The following is a 23,451-nucleotide window of genomic DNA, read 5'->3' on the forward strand; positions in this document are numbered from 1 at the left end:
CATAGTGGATGTTCAATAAATATTTGTTGAATTAGTACATGTATGAATGAATAAATGCATGAGAGAATACATGAATAAAAGAATAAATTAAATAAATAACTATTGGGTTAAAAAAAGCACACTCAATTATTTTACAAATGAACATCAGTCACTAATACTTTTTACTTTAGAAGTCACTGGTTCTATGCTTAAACATTTATAGAGACTAATTTAGTCTATGGGTTCAACAAAGTTTACTCTTTGTATACATATCTATTAAAGTCTATTTCATATTCAATAAAGGTGAGAATTAATTATATATATATATCAAATAACTTCTTTAATTAGTTAAATGTATAAAAATTAAACAGTATAAGCTTAACAATAAATGATACAATAAAGTTTTACTTTTTGTAATCAGAGCTTCCAAACTGCCTCATTTAAAAATGTTCATTTATTACTGAGGACCACTGAGGAACTCTGTCTTACAATTTCTCAGTTAACCATGTGATAGGTTGCTTGGGGCTTTTTTAATCGTTAGTAATGAAACACAAGAATGAGGGAAAAGGGACAAGAAGGCAAAACACACATTCCGCTTACTCCAATTTTACGAGCAATTTAAACTACTTTCACTTTACTATGTCTCAAAGTTATAGCACCATCTGGTGTTTACTATGCAGAAATGCTATGAGGGCGGGTAGTGCAACAAGTCCTTTGTCACTTAATTTTTTTAAAATGTTTAGGCAGCTGGACAAAATGATGCTAAGCATACATCTAAGTTGATAATGGCACAGATCACATGTTCAGTTCGGAAATATAGTAGTAAAAACTGAGAAATCAACATGGCATTAGAAGAATAAACCATCTAAATAACTTTCAAACAAGAACACTCTTCAAGAAAAAAAGGACAGAGGCAAAACATAAATAAGTTATTAAAAGAGGAAAATAAATTGAAAAACATTTTAGAACCTTGTTAAGAGACCATTTGAAAAATCTGACAAAAGTAAATGATCAAATAAAACAGAGTTTACATTTGAAAACCCAAGAGATCTAATTATAAGATTTCTTCATTACGTAGCCTCTGCCCGTAACCTCTACAGATAGCATTATAATAAGGCCTTGGTATATTAACAACTCCCAGTAAATTACATACATTTTATCATACGAGGGTGTGACAATTTAGCTTATTCAGTATTTTGTAACTTAGGTAAATTTCTTTAATGACTTAATGCTGCTGTCTCTACGTTTACAATGACACCAACATTACTTACACCAATATAGGCTTTCCCGATATCCTAGGATGTCTTATCACTTCTGACATTGTCTCTTTTGTCTCTTCCATTCTCTCTTCATCACTCGAATCCACAACAAATATTACTCCATAAGATTCAGCATAGTAATTCTTCCAAATTCCCCGAATTCTTTTTCCACCTCCCAAGTCAAAGATGGTGACTTCAAACTTTCCTTGTCTAAGGTCAATTTTGGAAAATCCAACGGTAGGTGCTACATCTTCAGGATACTCTGTTTCAAATGATATAAAAGAAAGAATCTTTAGACTTTAAATTAATAACACTAATTTAACTTCACAACTTAAATGACATAAATGTGTTATTCATCATACTTTAGTACTAAATAGAATGTTTATTATTTGCTTACACAATAAGCATTACATCTAAGCACACTAGTTTGGGGGAAAGGTAGATACTATAAAATATCCAACTAGAATTTACACACCTTGCAGATAGGAATTTCTGTCTGTTTTTTTGTTTGCTTGTTCGTTTTTATTGATATAACCCCAGTTCCTAAACTAATGCCCACCATATAACGGGTACTTAATAAGGATCTGTAGAATAAATACACAAATGAACTCTTGCCTTTAAGGCCACTGACTCCTCAAGTTACAAACAATAAAAATTTCAACCTTCAATACCACAGCCATCCCCAAGGACCATTACAACCTCTGTGGAGTTATAAAGAAAAACTAAACATTCAGAGAATAGTCTAGAACAACCAAATAATGGGAGCAGCTATGAAGAGTATAGGACCTTTCTTTTTTATTAACTGAATTAAAGCTATAATTGCAATAAAGAGACTTTTAAGGACAGTTTGCAAATACAAAGAGTAGATTTTATTTTCTTCTACAAGAATAGAATACAGGATATTCTCATAAATTTATAATTGAATTTCTTTGGACTTCTGCATATGACAGCACAAAGAAGAAGGTACAGGATGTATACAATTATAACTGCCAAAGAGTGGTAATGACAGTAAGAGGTTAAAAAGATCACTAAGGTTCAAGACTTGAACTAGGAGCTGGGACCTAGGCCTTAAAGCTAGGTAGGATTTAGACAGTCAGATGAGTGACCTAAGTAATAGAAATGGTAAAAGCAAGATGCACGAACAAGTTGAACATTGTAGTTGGAGCAAACCCTTAAGCCTGAATGCACACTGAAGAGAGTTCTGAAGATAGAGAATTGGGAGCCACAGAAGGTATTTTAGCAGACCAATAACATAATTAAGGTGACTTAAGTAGTCTTCCTTGAGATTCCTCTTTGCAAAAGTCTCTAGAACAGACTGAAAATGAGAGTGATAGCCACTTTTTGGAGAGGTATGAAAATAAAAATAGAAGAATGGCAAGAGAGAACTCATGAAAGATTAACAGAACCAAGTGACTCAGTGGTTACAGAGAAGAGTTCAAACTTCATGTCTGTCTCTTCCATTCTCTCTTCATCGCTGGAATTCACAACAAATATTACTCCACTGTACTTTGTTTACAGCTGCACGGTCAATACAGTGGTCACCAAACTACATGAGGCTTTTAAAACTTAAAAAATTAAACTTAAGTAAAATTAAAAATTCAGCTCCTCAGTTGTTCAAGCTGTATTTCAAGTGCTCAAAAGTCACATGTGGCTGGTGGCCCACCCTACTGGACAGAGCCAATATAGAACATGTCCATCATTATAAATAGCTCTACTGAACAACACTGGTTTAGAGGGTCTTATCATTCCCACATTCAGCAAAACATTTGCTATTACAAAGATAAATTTGAGAGGCATTTGCTGTTAGGCTTAGGTGTGACTGAGAAAAAGACTTGCAATGTACCATTCCCTTTCAGCAAGCATCTTAATGCAGTTTACACAGCTCCCTAGAAAGTTAATAGACATCACAAGTCACATTTTTAAAATACCTGCCTTACCTAGAAGGAGAAAAAGGCAAGTTTAGAAGCAATATAAGCAGCCATGTATTCCAAAAACAGAATTAAACTAGACATTTAAAAATGTGGATCTAGTCCAGGCCAGAACTGGCTTCACAGTTAAAATAGGCAGCTGTCTTTGAGTATGATTTGAAAAGTACCCCCAGGAAATTATCAGTGAAAATAAATCAACTACCCTGAGGAAGGGATAAGGGAAATAACACAGACAGAATACCTACTCAGTACCAGGACTTTGTTAGGCATTAGAAGGCAAAGATGAATAAAAAAGGGTTGCTGTCCTCAAAGAATATCCAGTACAATTCAGAGAGAACTGTGTTATTCCCATTAATGGGAATAACACAGGAACCTATATGTTCTACTAACAAGTCTGGAGAGCACAGTGTGAAGGTATTATGAACTGCACTTTTATGTCCCTGCCAAAACTCATCTGTTGAAACCCTAATCCCCAATGTGATGGTATTGGGAGGTAATTAGGTTTAGATGAGGTCACAAGGATGGAGCCCCCATGATGGAATTAGTGCCCATATAAGAAGAGACATAAGAGAGCTTGTTTCCTCTCTCTCCTTCCACCACATGAGGATACAAGTGAGAAGATGGCTGTCTGTAAACCAAGAAGAGGGCCCTCACTAAGTACCCGACCATACTGGCACCCTGACTGCAGTCTCCTAGCCTCCAGAACTGTGAGAAATACCTGTTGTTTAAGCCACTAAGTCTATGGTATTCTGTTATAGCAGCCCAAACTAAGATGGAGGGCATTCAAGAGAAAAAGGGTAAAGAGGAGCTAGAAGTGAGTCATGGCCTAGAAAGGCTTCAGAGAGGAAACAAAATAGGAGTAAAGTCTTAAAAGACAAAAAAATTATAACAAAGAAGGGAGAACAAAATTCCAAGCAGGGGAACAATGTAAGCACAGATAAAATGATGGCACTATTCCCAGGAAACCAATTCATATTAAGTAATTTTTTCAAGGTTACATGGTAGACAGACCCAGGACTCAAATTCAGGTATTCAGGACTTTAAAAGCCTGTTTCTTTTGATACATGGAACACCCTCCCCAATTTCTCTATTCTTTCCTCTGGTTCCTACTCATAATTCTGTGTTTCAAGACAAGACTAAATGTTCAGGTTACAACCTTTTCTGTAAATCCTTCTCTGATGATTCCTTCCTACTTTCAGTATCACCTACACCATCTATTGTACTATTCTGTGTTCTTGCTGGTCTCCACAATAGCCTATACCTTCCCAATAGCTGGGAACTATCTTTGTATACTTAGCACTCAGTACAAAGCATATAATTGCTCAATACTACAACACCAGACTGCTAGGACAGCTGAAGCTGCTGTCGTTATGTCCATTCTTCCATATATTTATCCATCCATCCATGCTTGTAATCATTTATTGAGGGCCTGTTATAAATCAGGCATCATACAAGAACCAGGGGTACAAAGACATATGGTCCCTAATCCTGAGGATTTCAGTAAAGCATATGTGTTAAGACAATGCCTAGAAAGTTCAAGATATAATGAAAATATATAATCAATAACTATTTATTGAGCTTATGTTATATGCTAAGTACTATGCAAGGTCCTAGATATACAAAATTAATAAAATTTATTAATATTTTCTGATCTTAAAGAGCACTTATATAGAGGGAAAAAGAGGAAATATATACATAAACAAATAACTACAATATAATAAAGATGTGTTAATGTCAACAATGCTAGGGACCAATTTACACAAAGAATTTTCCCACCCAAAATAACAACAGTTCCTTAGAACTATTAGGAAATAACACTGGAAAGTCAGAGAATCCTGGATTTTTTAGCTGAGCACATGGCTGTTCAGGATAAAGAATGCAATCCCCAGTCTCTATGACAGCTAGGGGTGGCCATGAGAACAGGTTCTAGATAATGTGCTTGTGGTATACTATTAAATGTTTAACTGGCTTTGGAGGCTGTGGAACTCTGATAGGTAGTGTTTGCCAATTGTCATGGTGTAAATACTCCTGCTATGAACTATTTCAAATTACCAATATGAGGCACCTGAACATAGAGTTTGGAGGAGAGGTGCCTAACTGGCTGTCCTTGACTAATATGAGCCAATAAGAGCAAGTAACAACCGGCTCTGGAACACCACGGGTTCTAGCTAATGGCCTGTGAACTGCAGTGATGTGGTGGCTTCTGGTTCACATACTTTAAAAAAAGAGAAGGACAGCCTCCCTTTGTCCTTTACTTCTTCCTTCCAGCTGAAATGCACATGTAGTAGTGAGACACCTTGGACCAGGTAGGCAAAGGAGAACACTAGGAATGGCAAAGCAAATAGGAAAAGGAACTTGAGTCTCTAATACCTTAGAGCTGCTATGTCAACCCTAGACTACTTTTCCCTGTGCTGTAATATGAGAGAGAAATAAACTTCTATTTTTTTTTTTTTTTTTTTTTGTGGTACGCAGGCCTCTCACTGTTGTGGCCTCTCCGTTGCAGAGCACAGGCTCCGGATGCGCAGGCTCAGAGGCCATGGCTCACGGGCCCAGCCACTCCGCAGCATGTGGGATCTTCCCAGACCGGGGCATGAACCCGTGTCCCCTGCATCGGCAGGCGGACTCTCAACCACTGCGCCACCAGGGAAGCCCTAAACTTCTAGTTTATTAAACCACTGTTATTTTAGGCTTATTTGTTAGCACAATTGAACCTATATCCTATTAATGCAATCACTTTGACAGCCATGAAGAAGAGAAGCTGACTGAAGGAAGTGAACCTCAAGATAGGGAAAGTACTCTTAGATTAGTAAGCTATAATAAAATTATAGATGAAACACTAAACCCAGGGTTTGGATGCAGACAACGGCAATACAGTGGGAGAGGAAGATTATCTCAAAAGAAAGGAGGAAATATACAATAAAAAATTTTAAAAAAATTTTAATAAAAAACAAAACAGAAAAGAGCCAGAAATAAGCTAAGAGAAGCCATGGGAGAAATGTTTTAGGAAGACTTCCTACTAAGGCATGGCCTGAACTAGGACACCAAAATAAGTAAAACTGCCCTTGGGGAATTTATAGTCTGGAGAGGTAGAGTAATACATAAAAAGAGGGGCAATTAAGTAGCTATACAAGTAGATACAGATAAGAGTAGACAAAAACAGAGGATGTAGTCAATTGTACTGATGGTGGTGGTAAGGGGTGAGGGCAGCAGGAGATCAGAAGAAACTTCATAAAGAAGGAAACTATACGACAAACGAGCATCTTTAGAGATAAGTAGATAATCTGTCTTTAAGGATAAGTTGATATTCTCTTCAATAAGGCAAGTGGGAACAGCATAAACAAAATCACGAAGGTATCAAAAGGCTCAATTTGAAAACCTTCAAGTCATTCTATATAACTGGAATCTTTAAAAAAGAAAAATGGTAAGAAATCAATCACTGGAGTAGGCTGAAGAGTAAATACGAAATGAAAAACAAAAACAGAGCCACAGGGGAGCTCAAAGTTGAAGGCAGCTTTGGCTTTTTGTTCATGATGTGACACCTTGAACATTTTCTAAACTCAGAAAAAGAAACTAATGGAGGTGGGATTCAGAAGAAAAAGGCCTGATGGAAAGAGTTTGTTCTAAGTACACACAAATAATTAGACGGTCTGATTAGCACCTTCCTGGATCCTGCTCCCTTGAACATAAGGCTTTGAAGGAATGAAAGAGAAAACGTTTAGATAAGGTTTCATGGCCTGCAGGCCAAATCTGGCTAGCCACCTGTTTTTACATGGCCCTCAAGCTAAGAATGTGTTTTACATTTTAAAATAATTTCCAAAAAAACCCCAAGGATAATGTTTCATAACACATCAAATTTTAGGGTCTATAAATAAAGTTTCATTGGAACATGGCCACGCTCATTTGTTTACATATTTTCTATGGCTACTTCTGCACTACTATGTCAGAGCTGTGTAGCTGGGAAAGGGACCAGATGACTCTCAAAGTCTAAAATAGTTACTATATGGATCTTTACAGAAGAAGTTTGCAAACCCCTGGTTTAGATGGTGACAGTGAGTGCTTTGCAAGGATATAACCTAGGTGACAGCATGAGGGGTACAAAAAGGCTTTAGAAGGCTCCTCAAACAATAATATATAGTTTGCATCTAATTAGGGGGGTGACAAAATGTTTTTCTCTAACAGCAAATTTTGCAAGGTGTCAATTTTTTTTCATGAATTTCCATAAATAAAAGCTCCCTATCTGTCATGCATGATACCTACTTGCAAAATCCATTTTCAGGAACAAATATATGTTAGGTTTTCTCCCAATTCATACCCTCGAGATGCCTGGCTCATGCTACATCTTCTGGGTACATAACAAACTCATTAGTATAGTACCTCTATATTGTAGTTACAAAGCATTAAATTAAGACTAAATAAATACATTCAATGAGATGTAATATAAATGACATAAAGCGCTTTAATGTATCTTTAATGTAACTGTAAAAATTACACATCATGTTGAAAAAAAAATCAAGAGATGCAAAGAGAACTGTGCTGGCTAACTGTATTTCTACCTCCCTTTCATTTAGCTGTAGCCCTGTGACTAAATTCTGGCCAAGAAAATGTAAGTAGAAGATAGGGATCCTTAAAGGCAGGGGCATGTCCTTTTTTTACTTTTTCCTTCCTACTGGCTAGAAGACAGCTGCGATCCCTCTTAGCTGATCAAAAACCTCGAGGAGCCTCTGCATTCATTCAAATCTGAAACATAACAGGCTGGTACTATTAAGCCAGAGTCTATTCACCACATTAGCCTCAAGTATACTAAGAATATAAAGTAATAGAGTGCACAGTATATGTACCCGAATATGTAATAAAGCAATTTAAATAAATAAATCAGAGTAATTTAATAATAAATTTTTTCAGCTTACCTCCTTGGATTCCCTTTGCTGTTGCCGTTTTACCAGCATTATCAAGTCCCACCATCACAAGAGTCACCTTTCTTAAAACAATAAAAATTTGAAAATCACTTTGAGTCAATTAAGTATTTGGGTAAAAATAAAAGCAAATTCATTCATCCAAGCAACACTTAAGGAGCATCTACATGTACAAGACAATCTGCTGGATGCTAGGGGGTACAATGATGAATAAAATATATATTCAAAAAGCAAAATTCTTGAAAAATACCTGTAAAGTGTCATCCTTTTGTTCTCTAAGCAAAAAAAAAAGGGAACTGTACAGTAGATAACCTGAAGGATAGAGAAGAAATAAGGGAAAGAAGAGAGAAAGCAAGGGAGGGAGATGGATCCTAGCACGAGTTATCTATCATGTCTAAAGACTCAATTTTCTAGTTAACTGAAGTCTAAGGATTAGCACAAATTTGTTTTTTCTTGTGAAATTACATAAGAAAAGAATGATTGTTACGTTCTTGACACTACTAGTATGCTCAACTGTTTTTATATATGCAGCACCTTACCAAGTATAAATCTTAAACATAGTATAGTAACATGATTATTAACCTAAGCGCTAACATATTTTGAAAGAGGGTTCCTAAATTATAAAGCTTAAAATGTTCCTGATGATATAGCTAAACTTCACAGAGGTAGAAAAAAAAATACAATCCAGTTCAATTTTACTATTGAAGAAACATAAGTCCAGAGTCATAAGATAAGACAATGAATTGGTTACAGTCAGAACCAGAACCTAATTCACCTAACTCCTAGGGACTTCTCAAACCTGGGGCAGATTATAAAGGAACAAACCTACTATCCTGGTCCTATTATCTCAGCGATTCACTCCACCACTAAAGCTCATTTCTGTTCCAGGCTTAACTACTGCTTAGTATAAATGATGAGACCATCTATTAACACCATTTTGGGAATATAGAGAGAAAGCCACAGCATAACTGGGCCACATTCCCATGGGGTAGAGTCAGGGTTTCTACCAAGTACAGTCATTCTTCACGGGCGATCATTCCAAGGGTTAAAAAACAGAACTTAGATGGCAAGAAAGGGTGTTTTTTCATCTGTCTAGACCTGGCTCTCTTGGATCTGGACTTCTTTATTGAACAAATAGTTACTGACCATCTTCTGTATACCATACACCAGTGTTCTAGGTACCTGAGATACACCTGTTTATTTAAATAACCACAACAACAATGAAAAACAAAAACTGATAGAGAAACCCTTCCCTTATCAAACTTACATTTTAGTTACAGGAGACAAACAATATAATACATATAAAAATAAGTAAATTACAGGTTATATCATATGTTAGAGGTGATTAGGTACTATAGAAAAAAGAATAAAGTAGAGCATGATACGGATTGTAGTTTTACATAAGGTGATCAGGGCAAGCCTCACTAAGAAAGAAGGTAAAGTCTGAGCAAGGCCTTGAAGGAGGGAGTTACTTATGCAAATATCTGGGGCAAGAGAGTACAGCTGGGGCAAAGGCAAGGAAGCCAGTGTGGTAAAACCCAGTGAGACAGGAGCAGGGAAGAAGGACAGGAAGTCAGAAACGCATCAGAGGCCAGATAACATAGGGCCTTGTAGGCCATGGTGAGGACTTTGGTTTTTGTAAGTGAAATTAATTTACTCTTCATGTTAATTTCCTTTGTTATCCAGGAGCCTTAGTCTTTTGTAAATGCTTCAACCATCCCTATATCCACCATGAAGAATAAACGAAAGTATGTCTATGCTTGAGTCAGTGGTAAGTCACAATTAGCAGCATCCCCACACCCCATTCACAGTCAGTCAGTGGTGGGGTCAGTGGAAATGCCAAAGAGGCACACAGCAGATTATGAATTTATGGATCTGAGGTAGTATGTGAGGTCTGGGTACTTCTATCCATGGGAAAGTTTTACCTGTATTATCAACTTTGAAAAATATGTTTACTTCTTAAGGAAGCTTTGAGATATGTAGAGTATAACTCTACTATTTTGTTTGAAGAATTCATAACTTCCAAATATCAAAGAACAAAATTTAAGTACAAAATAATTTTTAAATAAAATATAATAAATGACTATCCAAAAAAGATGGATTGTATAGCATTTAAACAATATTTTGGATAACTGAAGTTACTAGATAGATAATAAATTAGACCATAATAGTAAAGCTAATTCAATTGCTCTTTAATAATTTATTTCAAGATCTACAGTGCTTCAAACATCACCATGACCAAAACAATTACTTTTGGGGAACAAATCCCCATTTTCTGCTTGTTTGCATCATTTATTCTGTAACTATTGATTAGGCACCGATTAAACAGTAGCAAAAAAACATCCACAATCCCTAGCCATCATAAACCTTAGAGCCTAGAAAGAAAAGAGGCATTAGAGATTTATGTGTGATGACGGTTGTAAAGGGAAAGCACAGGCAGGCACAGGAAGAGATAGCAGATGACCATGCCTATTCTAGAAGTCACAGAAGACCATACTGCAAACATATATCGACTGGGTCAGCAGTTCCTAGGAACATCATGGATCCTTTTCCCATCCCTTATGAGCCAGAGTAAAAAAATCTCAAATATACCTTTTTAAGGAAAATGGCCCTTCATTCTCTACTACAAAGGTAGCATTCTATGTTTTCCCCCCTCCATCCTTGTCAAGATTTCAGTTTAAAAGAAAAAATCACTGTCCAAATAATTACTTTTACACATTTTGAAACATTACTCTTAAAGCAGCTATCAAGGAAAAATGTTAGATTTTACCTTAAAAGCGTTCCTTTTTTAAACATAGTATTAGGTTCAAACAAAAAAAAGTTCTTCAAACATGAAAATCACTTTGGAAAATTATAATCATGCTGAGACTGGCACGAAATAAGTCTCTCTGGATTTCTATTTTTATTTTGACTACACTTGCAAGTACACAGTTAATCTTTAAGATCATTATGCCATATACTTGAAAACACAGCTTTAATTAAATATTTGAGGTAATTAAAGCCTTAATGAAAAAACATAACATTAGCAGTACAAATGAAAATCACAGTATGAATTACTGCAATGCCTGATAACAAAGCATTAAATTTATACTTTCAGAATAGAATGGGTTTAAAAGGCTAACAATCACCTAACAATCAAAATTCTATGGAACTCTTTAAACACTGAATATATTCAATCTAACACATTTTAAAATGTACATGTCATTATAGCTTTTTAAAATAAGATAAATTATCACTGATTGGGAACAGTTTGGCTGTGATGCTATGTAACAACAGAGAAATAAAAAACTATGTTTTTTAGTCTTATGTTTATTGATCAAATACACTAGTCCTTCAATTGAAAAAATAATAAACAGTATTCTTAGGTTTATAGTGTCTAGAAAGTTGACACTAGCAATAAAAGCAATCATTTAGTCATTTGGTCAGGCAGTAATTCAATAAAAGTACGTAAGGCATTTGAGTAATATGGACACAAAAATGCCTGAGACATGATTTCTATCCCAGAGTGCTCATCATCTAATGAAAATGACTAAAATGTAAACAAATATTTGTACATTATGACACTATGACAGTTTAAAATGCTTATCGATATTTACAAGATGCTAAAGGAATACAGAGCAAAAAGACTTTATTCAGTCTAGAGATACAGGAGAAGGTCTGGGAAGCTTCTTACACAAGGTGATGATGCCTCAGCTAAGTTCGTAAAATGTAGAATTTTGCCGAGCAAGGGGAAGGTGAAAATAGGAGGAAGGATGAAGAGGTTCCAGACTAAGAACACTGCCTGAGAAGACACCACACCAAGGAGGTAAGAACTGGCAGGGTGCTGAGTTGCTAAACCCAGGCATTAAGAGTACATCTCAGGAAAGCAGCCTTAAGCAAAAGGAGAACATGCTTGTTACATTCATACACAATCACAACTCAATACAACTGTGTATTGAGTCTAAACGGAACCCGACATACTTCTACTTAAGGAACCAGTATCATAATATAGGTAATAATGTGACCTTCCAGAAGTTGAAAGTGATCACTTAGCTCTTATTACAGTTATCCCTGAGTCTTGAATTATATACCAAACTAGAAAGGCTGACATGGAAAGGACTCTGTTGTAAGATGTACAGTATGTTTCTACTCGTAACAAGTAACATATAGGGATTGTGGGTACTCTGATATATAGCCACAAACTTGGTGTTAGAGCAGCCTGTGTTCAAATCCCAAAATTGCCATTCCCAAGCTATATGACCTGGGATACATTATTTAACTTCTCAGAATTTCATCAGTAAAATGGGATAATAAAAATATCCATCCCATAGGGATGTGGTGAAATTACATAAGACATGCAAGTAAGGTGCACAATGCTTGTGGCACACAGTAAGTGCTCAACCTATAGCTGTTCTATTAGAGAATAAAATTCAAGACAGGGAGTCTACAAATGAGACCAGAGAGATGGGCAGGGACCAGATTATAGAGGAGGATTAATGGGTTCAGTTTTGCACATGTTGACAGTAGTGCTTGTCTCACACTGAAGTCTGAAGCTGGAGGAGAGACCTGGACTGGGATTATGAGACATCTATGTGGTAGTTAAAACTATAAGAACAGATGAAAGAGCACAGAAGGAAGAAGAGCCAGGGGACAGGGGACAGGGGACACAGAACCCCAAGAACCTTTGAAGAAACCCTTAAAATTGTAGCCAGAAAGAAATGACACCGAAGAAATGGCAGCGATGGGAACAGTTTCCAGAAGGGTTAAGAGATGAACAATATCAAATACTACAAAGTTTTGTAAAATAAAAGTACCTTTTTGGTAATTGCCACAAATTAAGTACCTCAGAAATAAATGCTCTCAGCTTTTCCCAAACCCTGCAATACCAACGCTTTGAATTTATATGGCATGTCTTGATAGTTCAAAGCTATTTTACCCTATCATTTACCTTCATGCTGTCCCTGCAAGTAGAGCAGATACAAGTTACCCAAGGTTACAGTGCTAATAAAAATTAGTTAACAGCAGTTTTCATGGGAAGTTTAAAAACAACGGTTTGTAAAAATAATAATTATTTTAAAGGGCAACTTGAACCATCTCGTTTATCGTAAAATTTACTCACATTTATACACACACACACACACACACACACACACACAGATACAAACCAGATAGCCAGGTAGTCTGGCTCATTTTCATCAAAATATTTTGGAATTTTTTCCCCACATTTCAGTCTATCACAATCATAACCTACTTCCTAGAGCTAAGAGAAGGTAATTACCTAGTAATAGGTAGATTAGGTAATAGGTAATGAATTGTATGTTGTTAATAAAACCTAACCATGATGTTAATGAAAATCTAACAATGGCATTTTTCTGTTTAAAATCCTTAAACAGAATCAAATCCAAACTCTGCAGCCTCTTCTTCTGCCACTCCCCAGCAAGCCTTTAAGGCTGGGGTTTCCCCCAGTCCTTCTTGACCATGCATGTTAACACAGCAAATAAACCTTAACTTTTTCATGCAACTTTTCATACAGTCTTCTCAACTAGAACTTGTCTTTACTCTGCAGCCCCAGGATCAGATGTGCTGAGAGTACATCATGCATCTTTACTGAATGAAACAACATAAACATACTTTCTGATCCCTCATTTACTAAGTAAACACTAAGTAAAATTAAAATATATAACTTTAAGTTGAGAACATACTATAATGGATTTAATTTATATAAATCTTCACATCAAAGTAACAGTTCAATATTAGAGAATGTAATTAAAATTACCTATTTTCTTACATCAAACTGACTGAAGTTTTCTGAATAAATTTACATGCTTATGGTTTCAAGGTAATAATTAACAGTGAGAAATATTTTTAAAACTAAAATAATTCTGAGTTAAAAAAAAAAAAAGTAGGGATTGATTAAGAGAGCCAAAGACTGTTTTACATATTTTATCTCAGGGTCCCTTTTTATATAACAGATATAGAAATTAATATGTCTAAAATATAAGCCACATAATATTAGCACTTTGAACTTAGACTCAGAAAACATCTGAATTCTGAATCTTTTCTGAAAGACATTATTACAACCTTTTGAACATTTACAACTCTAAACTTCCTCATCTGTCAACTAAGGAAGACAATACTTCAAATGAGATAATTACATAAAAGCTATTTCTAACTTCAAAAATGTTATGCAAGTTAAAATAAAACACTTCACTGAAACACTATGAAGCAAAATTTAACACATCAAAATTAATATTTATTACTTAAAATATTTAAAACTACATGGAGCAATTTAACAAATAACAAATACATATGAAAAGGGACTTGGGAATACTGTTTTATGATATATGTGTGAGAAAACAAAAAACTTACCTCAAAAAAAATTAATACAATGAAAAAAATTTACCAAAAACATTTATGGTGTGATTTTATTATACAAATGTACTGTTTTCTGACATTTTAATTCAGATTGTAGAGTCCAGGATAATACTGCATCAAAATAACTCTAAATTTATGAAGCACTAAAAAGAGGGCAAAACTTGGGGTTATATGCTAGCTTTGAAGTCCTGATCAAGTGAAATTCTTAGTATCAGTTTGTTCATTTCTAAAATATAAAGGGATAATGTAAACTATGGACTTTAGCTAACGATATATCACTATGTTCATCAATTGTAACAAATGTACCCCACTAATGAAAGATGTTAATAATAGTGGAAACTAGGAGGAGGGAAGGTATATGGGAGCTCTCTGTACTTTCTGCTGAGTTTTTTGTAAACCTAAAATTGATCTAAAAATAAATACTTTTTAAATTGAAAAATAAAATAAAATATAAAGGGGTAGAATCAAAATATCTCTAGATCCCTTTCCTAAAATTCTGAGATTCTTACTATGAATAAACAGGAAGCTGTAGGGGGATAAAAACAAGTGTAAGATATTCCAGTTCTGCCCATGGCACATCAGATAATCCTTGCTAATCTGTATGTACAGCTTAATTAAGAACCACCAATTTCTATAAATAGTCTAGGATTTACAATTATATTTACTTAGACCAAGGAAGATGGCTAATAGGGTGCTGTTTCCCCACTGAAAAAATTCCTAGCGGAGATAACATACCACATCATGGCATGTTTTACCAGATACCATACTGATACACAGAAAGCACCAATCCACATTGCTTACTGTGACATGTGAGTGTCTTCTTTTAGACTTGGCCACAGTGAATAACAATCTACTAATAAACTTGAATTAAAGCTTTGGTAGGCTGAATTGTGACAAGGAAAAACATAGATGGGTAAGAAACTAGTTTTAGCTAGTGGTTACCTCAGGGAAGGGATGGTGTGAGACAAATAAGGTGCGGGGAGCTTCAAGGATTTATCCATTTCTTCAGAAAAAAACTGAAATGTGATGACCAAAGGTTAATATTTGTAAAACCTAGGTAGTAAGCACATGAGTACTTACTATATTTTTCTTGTTCTTTAAATACTGGTAAAAATATGTTTTTACTATTTTAAATTATACTACATAATTCTTGCTGCCAAAATTACTTCCTTTAAATTGATGTAATTTTCTGCCTCTCTAGGTGGGCTATTCCTGAAATCACGCTCATGGAAAGCATAGGAAGCACAAATTTCTTCAAGACCCAGGTAAAATTACACCCTTTCCAAAATTCTGCTTCCAAGCCTTGCTAGAATCTTGGAAATCATCTTTAAACTCATATATTCTGTCATATGTTATATTACCATTTCATCAACTAGATGCTACTTGGTATAAATAATCAGAGTTCTGAGTATGTAAATGATAATATGTAAGGGTGAGGACCTGCTGACAGGGTCCAGATATTTACTGAGAACCATGACTTGACAGACCTTGTGTTCTGTGCCCTGGATGAAGGCTGCTCCCTATACACAAAATAAATTTCAACAGAGATTCAAATGTTAAAAATTAAAACATAAAAGTACTAGAAATAAAAAGTATAGGTGAATATAATCTTGGAGTGGTGATGAACTTCCTAAATATTACACTGAGAGAATGATATATTTGAATTAAAAAAATTTAATGTTTACGCTTCAAAAACCATCAAAAGATTTTAAAACATAACGAAAGAAAAATATCTGCAACATATACTAGACTGAAAGGGTTACTAGTATAAACACTTAAAAACTCTTTTAGAAAAATCAATAAGAAAATGGACCTGTGCCAATAGAAAAACAGCAAAGGGAATCACTGGGAAATTCTCAAAAGAAGAAATACAAATGTCTAAGGGAAAAAACTTTTTTTTTTTTAGATGTTGGGGGTAGGAGTTTATTAATTTATTTTTATTTATTTTTGCTGTGTTGTGTCTTCGTTTCTACGCTTCCAGTTGCAGGGAGCGGGGGCCACTCTTCATCGCTGTGCGCGGTCCTCTCACTATTGCGGCCTCTCTTGTTGCGGGGCACAGGCTCCAGACGCGCAGGCTCAGTAGTTGTGGCTCACGGACGGGCCTAGTTGCTCCGCGGCATGTGGGATCCTCCCAGACCAGGGCTCGAACCCGTGTCCCCTGCATTAGCAGGCAGACTCTCAACCACTGCGCCACCAGGGAAGCCCGGGAAAAAACTTTTAACCTTACCAGTAATCAAGAAAATAGAAACTGAAAGCAGATAACATTTCCCCCATAACCTGGAAAAAATGAAAAAGTGATGGCTCCTATTTTTTGAGGAAAAAAGCACTCTCTTACCCTGCTGGTAGGAGTAAAAATTGGTTTAAAAAAACAAGAAGGCTTTCTGAAGAGCAATTTGGCAATATATATCACACACCTTAAACTTTTTCATATCATTTGATCTAGAATTCCACTTCCAAAGACATTTATATAAGGATGCTCACCAAGGCATTGTTGATAACAGTAAAAAAAAAAATTTAAACATTCTAAATATTTAATAACGGGGATAATTAAAAACACTTTGGTGAATCTATTCAACACATTACTCTGCTGCTATTAAAAAGATGTTGAACGAAAATATGTAATGATGTTAATTATACATTAAGGCAAAATAAATAAAAAGCTATGAAATAGCACTTTATTTTCTCATTACTGTTTAAAAAAATTTACACATACGTAAGAGATTCTACACCAAAATACAAAAAATGGTAATCTCTGGTGGGTGAGATTGTGAGTTAACTTAAATTTGCCCCTTTCTGCTTAACTGTGCTTTCAATGTTCTACAATAAACATGCATCACCTTTAAATAACAATAAATATACATTATTTTTAAATGTTTTTATTTTTTTTTGAATTTTGTTTATTTTTTTATACAGCATGCTCTTATTAGTTATCTATTTTATTAAATGTTTTTAAATAACAGCAGCTCCTGTCCACAAGACATCCTGTATGACTAGGCAAACTGAATAAACATTACAATACATGGTAAGTAGAGACCAATACAAGGGGGTAATAAGCAAACACAATGCAAGGTAAAGAATCTAGCTGGAATTCAAAGAGTTTCCTGAAGGAGAGAATCTCCCAAGTGAGATTTAAGTATGATTAGGAACAGTCAAAAGAGAGAAGGGCATTCAGGGAGGAATGGAGGGACTAGAGAACTTAAATACCCCAAATCTGGAATGACAGGAAGAAAAAGAATGGCTTATGATGAGTCCATATAGCCAGGCTCAGGTCAAATTGCAAGTATTCTGTAAGTAATAAGTTTGGATGTTATACTGAAGGCAATTAGGAAAGACTTAAGGTTTAAAATCAGCTGCGTACTGAAAAGATCATTGACAGTATGGAGCATTAATCAGAGGGGAACAGTGTAAAGTCTGTCAAAGAGATCTGGGAGAGAAATAATGGAAACCTTATCTAAAACGGAGCAGTGGGTATGAAAAGGCTGAAAGAGTGCGAGACACACAAATTGTATTAAGTAGGTATAAACCAAAGGATTTGATGATTTGAGATAACAGCACAAAGAGGTGTGCAGGATTACTCTTGGCTTCTGATGTGGGTAAAAGGAAGGCAGAAGCAATTAGGCATGAGAGAAGATGTATGTTCAGTTTTGGATGTGTTCGGATTGAAGATTCTGTGGTAACTGGATATGTAAGTCTTAAGTGGTGGATGAGTCTTTGTGTTGGAAATATGGACTTGAGAGTCAATGTTGAGGTGGTAGCTGAAGTCTCTCTATATGGTGCGACTGACCATAAAGGGAGAATATGTAGAAGAAGAAAAGAGAGTTGAAGACAGAACCTGTAGCAAACTTGGGAGTCGGATGAAGAAAGGCTAACTGGCAAAAAGAGACAGAAAAGGAAATAAGCGGAAAGATGAAAAAATTTAAATTCAGGAAAAAGAAATAAGAGAATTCCAAGAAGAGAGTGTTCTTAAGTGTCAACTGATGCCAAAAGATTGAAAAGCATCCATTGGATTTAATAACCAGGCAGCATCTGGTGTAGCAAGAAAAACTGAAGGGTCTGGGTGAAAGCCTTCTACTGCAGGAAGTTAAGGAATGCTTGAGAGGGGAGGAAGCTGAGAAGGTACCACTCATACATTGCCAATTGTTAAGTGTGGAGTAAAGGGAAGGAGGAAGGGTAGTGGCTGCAGGGACAGGGTTGTTTAGGATGGTAGACACAGAATAACAACCTCCCAAAGATGTCCACATCCTAATTCCCAAAACCTGTGACTATGTTTTCTTACATGGCAAAAGGAACTTTGTAGATGTGATTAAGCTAAAGGATCTTGGATGGGGAGCTTATCTTGGAATATCCAGGTAGGCCCGATGTAATTACAAGAGTCCTTCCTTATAAAAAGGAAGCAGGGGCTTCCCTGGTGGCGCAGTGGTTGAGAGTCCGCCTGCCGATGCAGAGAACACGGGTTCGTGCCCTGGTCCGGGAAGATCCCACATGCCGCGGAGCGGCTGAGCCCGTGAGCCATGGCCGCTGAGCCTGCGCGTCCGGAGCCTGCGCGTCCGGAGCCTGCGCGTCCGGAGCCTGTGCTCCGCAACGGGAGAGGCCACAACAGTGAGAGGCCCGCGTACCGCAAAGAAAAAAAAAAAAAGGAAGCAGGAGAGCACAGAAGAGAGAAGACGTTATGATAAGACGTTATGATGTTGGCTTTGAAGATGGAGGAAGGGGGTCACAAGCGAAGAATGCAGGCAGCCTCTTTCTTTGCTGGAAAAGGCAAAGAAAAACAGATTCTCCCCTAGACCCTCCAGAAAGTATGCAAGCAATCCTGCTGACCCATTTTAGACTTCTGATCTCAGAACTATAGGATAATAAACTTGTTTAAGACACTAAGTTGATATTAATTTGTTACAGCAGCATTAAGAAACATTCAATTTGGTTTATTTTTTAGGTAAGAGAGGCTTGAACATGTTTACGTACTAAAGGAAGAACAGAAGTGAAGCTCTGAAGACAGAAGAGAAAGAGATTTTGTATTTTTGATGATAAAATTGGACAATAAATTTTTGGATAAAAGTGTAGGTTTATTCTTGTATCCCAGAAGTTCTTTCTGTGATCTCTGACTGAATGCTGAACCCCTAAAGTTCCCAGGAAATGGGAAGAAATGGAATTAAGCGCACAGGTGTAAGAATTAGACTTGGAAAGAAAAAGGAACCCTTCTTCCACTAACAGAAAGAGAGGAAAGGAAGGTTATCTATACTGATAAGTATAAAATGAATTGAAGAAGGTAACCTACTAATCAGCACTTATCTCCTAAGATCCGAGGTATTATTTACTGAGTAACTACTATGTGCAAAGCATCAAGTACTTGCATACATTTTCTTTCTCAAAATGTTGTAAAACAAAAATTATCCACAATTGACTGGGGGGAAAGTGCTAAAACTCCTAAGATTCAGATGCAAATCTGTTTGACTCAAAACACTATATTGAGAAATCTGGCAGACACCACAATAACCAAGTGACCAAGGTTAACAGCAGCAGTAGTAAGACATATCAAAATCATGTACCCCTTGATATTATGTACTGAAAAGGACATTTCACCTCCATGGTATTTCCTTTACCCATTTATGCAGCAACATCTTTGTAAGGGGTATTCAACAAAACAATTGACAGGTACTCTTCAAAGTCTCAAGGTTATGAAAGACAAGGAAAAACTGCAGAACCATTATAGATTGAGAGAGAACAGAGACACAACAGAACAATGTGGAATCCTTGATTAGATCCTGGACAGGGAAAAAAAAGCATTAGATGTTAAAACAAGTGAACTCAGAATAAAATCTATAATTCAGTTAATAGTACAGTACCAAAGTTAATCCCTTAGCTTTGATCACTGTATTATGATCTCAAAATAAAAAGTTAAAAAAAAAACACTATAGTGCACTGCTTCTACAGGAGCAAGCCACTTACTTATCTGTGTGTATAGCTTTTAGTCTATTCAAGGTTAATTTTACATAGCTGCAGAGACTACGTTAGGTTCTGTCTGGTGGTTAACAATAGCAGATACAGGGTTCCTGAATTCCCTAGCATCCTGGTCTGACTCCTGACCTAGACTGGTACTTTTAACTCTTGACCTCTGACTCCTGCCTTGTCCCTATCACACGTTCTGAATATGCCATCTAATCCCTGATCCCAGTCTCTAGAATAATATGCTCGTTGGGAGAGAATCTAAGTGAGAACAGGTGGGTAAATCCAAAGGGTGCAGTATACAGTAGTTAAGTCAGCAAAGTAATCTCAGAACATAGTGTATTTATAATGATCATCTTCTCTCTTACACACACTCACCTCTCACACTTACAAACATATCTTCATAAAATACAAATGTGGGGGACTTCCCTGGTGGTGCAGTGGTTAAGAATCCACCTGCCAATGCAGGGGACATGGGTTCAATCCCTGGTCAGGGAAGATCCCACATGTCAAGGAGCAACTAAGCCCATGCACCACAACTACTGAGCCTGTGCTCTAGAGCCCGTGAGTCACAACTAATGAAGACCACGCGCCCTAGGGCCCGCGTGCTGCAACTACTGGGCCCGCGTGCTGCAACTACCGGGCCCACGTGCCTAGAGCATGTGCTCCGCAACAAGAGAAGCCACAGCAATGAGAAGCCCATGCACTGCAACGAAGAGTAGCCCCTGCTCGCCGCAACTAGAGAAAGCCTGCGCGCAACAAAAACCCAATACAGCCAAAAAATATATATACATATATATGTATAAAAACATGAAGAGGAATCTCAGTAAGGAACAGCACAGCCTAAAACTTAAAAAATACAGCACAAATACCTAAGCGCACAAAATTTGATGTATTTTTAAAATCAGCTTGCTCACCTCTCATTTATTCCAGTAAATGGACTACTTCCTTAATATTTACTTAAGGATTTGCTAAGGAGTAATCAAACTATATAAAATACTATGCAAATATTATTCAGCCACTATTATGAACCAGGCATTGAACAAAGGTACTTAAAAGATAGGTGTAACCCAATTTGTTTTTAAGTCCTTTGACAGTTAGCTCTATCCAACATTGAGAGATTTTACCCATGTCCTTCATATTATGCCATGATCTAGATCAGTGAGGTCCAATAAAAATACACTGCAAGCCACACATATAAGTTTAAATTTTCCAGTTTAAATTTTCTAGTAACTGTCTTTTAAAACATGAAAATAAAAGGTGAAAATAAAGTACATATTATACTTTATTTAATCCAGTATATGTAAAAGTTATCATTTCAACATGTAATCAAACTGAAAAAAAGACTGATAATTTATCTTTTTCTCTTCTGCATATTAAATCTTCAAAATCCACTTTGTATTATACACTTACAGCATCTCAGTTCTGACTAGCCACATTTCAAATGCTCAACAGCCACATGCAACTAGTCACTACCCTATTGGACAGCTCAGATCTTGATGCTACTACTTACTAAAGAAGAAAATAAACTGAGTTATAGGGTTAAATTTCAATTCTGCTTTATTAATCAAATCCAATTATCTGTTTTACTTGGCAATCAATATATCCTCTGTTCTCTGAACTCTGTATTTTCTTTAATCATCCCAGAGACTATTATACTATAGCTACTGGGAGAAGCAAACACAAAGAATGATAAATTAAATTGAAAACCCCTTTGGAGTGCAAAGTTCTTGAGTGTTTTTAGTTAAAAGGACACATGCTACTACTGGGCTCTCTTACAAAAATAAAATATATATTTTTAAAACCAGACATAGAGAAAAACATAAAGGGCCATCTATCATGAATAACCCTCCCATCTTAGTAGACACTGGGCAATCAGACCAGAACATGATTAAAACAAATTAAATCAGAGTCTACACACCCAAACACATCTTTGACTCTTAAAAGTTGATCACATCACTTATATCTAAAAGATTCACATCCATTTAAGAGTTAATAATGGGAGAAGAATTCAAAAGTTTCATTTAAAGCAAATTTCCAAATATAGGCATATAGTTTTCCTTATAAGCGTAGCTTTTCAGAGCCATTCTTTAAAGGATAGTTCATCCTTATGGCAAATACTTATTTGAAATGCTAATGATTGAAAACCCCAAAACTTTTGCTATAATTTACCCTTGGCCTAATTCTAAAGTAGAATTATAAAAAATCAACATTATTTATAAAGACCAACGAACTTAAGGTTTCTTTATTGGTTGAGCAGCTCAATTTTAAAAGCATCATTTTCACTGACTTCTTCTAGCATAGTGCCTGGCACATGGTATTTTCTCAGCAAATGAATGAATACCAAGTAGCAGGCTCTAAATATTAATACATCTAGCATTCAAAATGAAACATCAAGAAGTGGACTCTTTCAACTAAAGGGTTTAATCTCATATAAAAATTGAAGCTACACTACAGTTAAGAACACTTTCCATCAGTTATTCTCATTTAATACAAAACTCCTAAAGCATAAATACTATCATTCTCATTCAATATGAGGAGGATGGGGCCAAAAGTGGTTAAGTCATATAATTATTAAGTAGTGGAGCCAGATTTCAAGCCCAAGTTCTTAAACAAAATGTGTGTGTTGGGAAGGGGTTTGTGGATGTTATAAAAATTATATTCCATTCTTCCCTATTAAAAAAAATTCCCATTACAAAAGTTTCAGAGGAAAAATACACAATTACACACACACACACACACACACACACAATCCACAACTTTTTAAGAAATTAGGATCCATTTAAATTATAACAATAATAAGCATTACGGATGAGAACTTAACTGCAACTAAACATTAAGTCTACGTTCTCCTATCGCTCCCTGAGGGGATATATCAAACTGGGAGGGAAAGCATCCCCTGCGGCCTGGGAGACTCGTCCAGGCGCAGAGAGGACAGGCGGCGCCCCGTCCGACCCTTGGGGCGCAGCTGTCCCCCTCCCCCAGGAAGACACCCGGCCAACCGGCTCCAGCCTACCTGACGGGCTCCCGCCACCGCTTGAACCAGCTGCAGCAGTTGGCCATCAGACTGAACAT

At 36.2% G+C, this 23,451-nt stretch overlaps 1 protein-coding gene across 3 annotated transcripts in view; it reads right to left on the reverse strand.

The window, feature by feature from the left end:
* The window catches only part of ARL13B (ARF like GTPase 13B), a gene marked incomplete at both ends in the record, with an annotated part of 73,225 nt that extends 49,774 nt beyond the window's left edge, over positions 1-23,451 (reverse strand). For 2 of the 3 annotated variants that reach the window (XM_079704874.1, XM_079704873.1), the window contains 3 exons: positions 1,251-1,500; positions 8,074-8,144; positions 23,393-23,451. In XM_079704874.1, coding sequence (XP_079561000.1) covers positions 1,251-1,500; positions 8,074-8,144; positions 23,393-23,451 — 380 coding nt within the window. The remainder of the gene's footprint in view (positions 1-1,250; positions 1,501-8,073; positions 8,145-23,392) is intronic. The other variant, XM_079704875.1, reaches the window with a different exon arrangement.

The sequence above is a fragment of the Hyperoodon ampullatus genome (genome assembly GCF_949752795.1).
Source record: "Hyperoodon ampullatus genome assembly, chromosome: 5".
NCBI lineage: Eukaryota > Metazoa > Chordata > Mammalia > Artiodactyla > Ziphiidae > Hyperoodon > Hyperoodon ampullatus.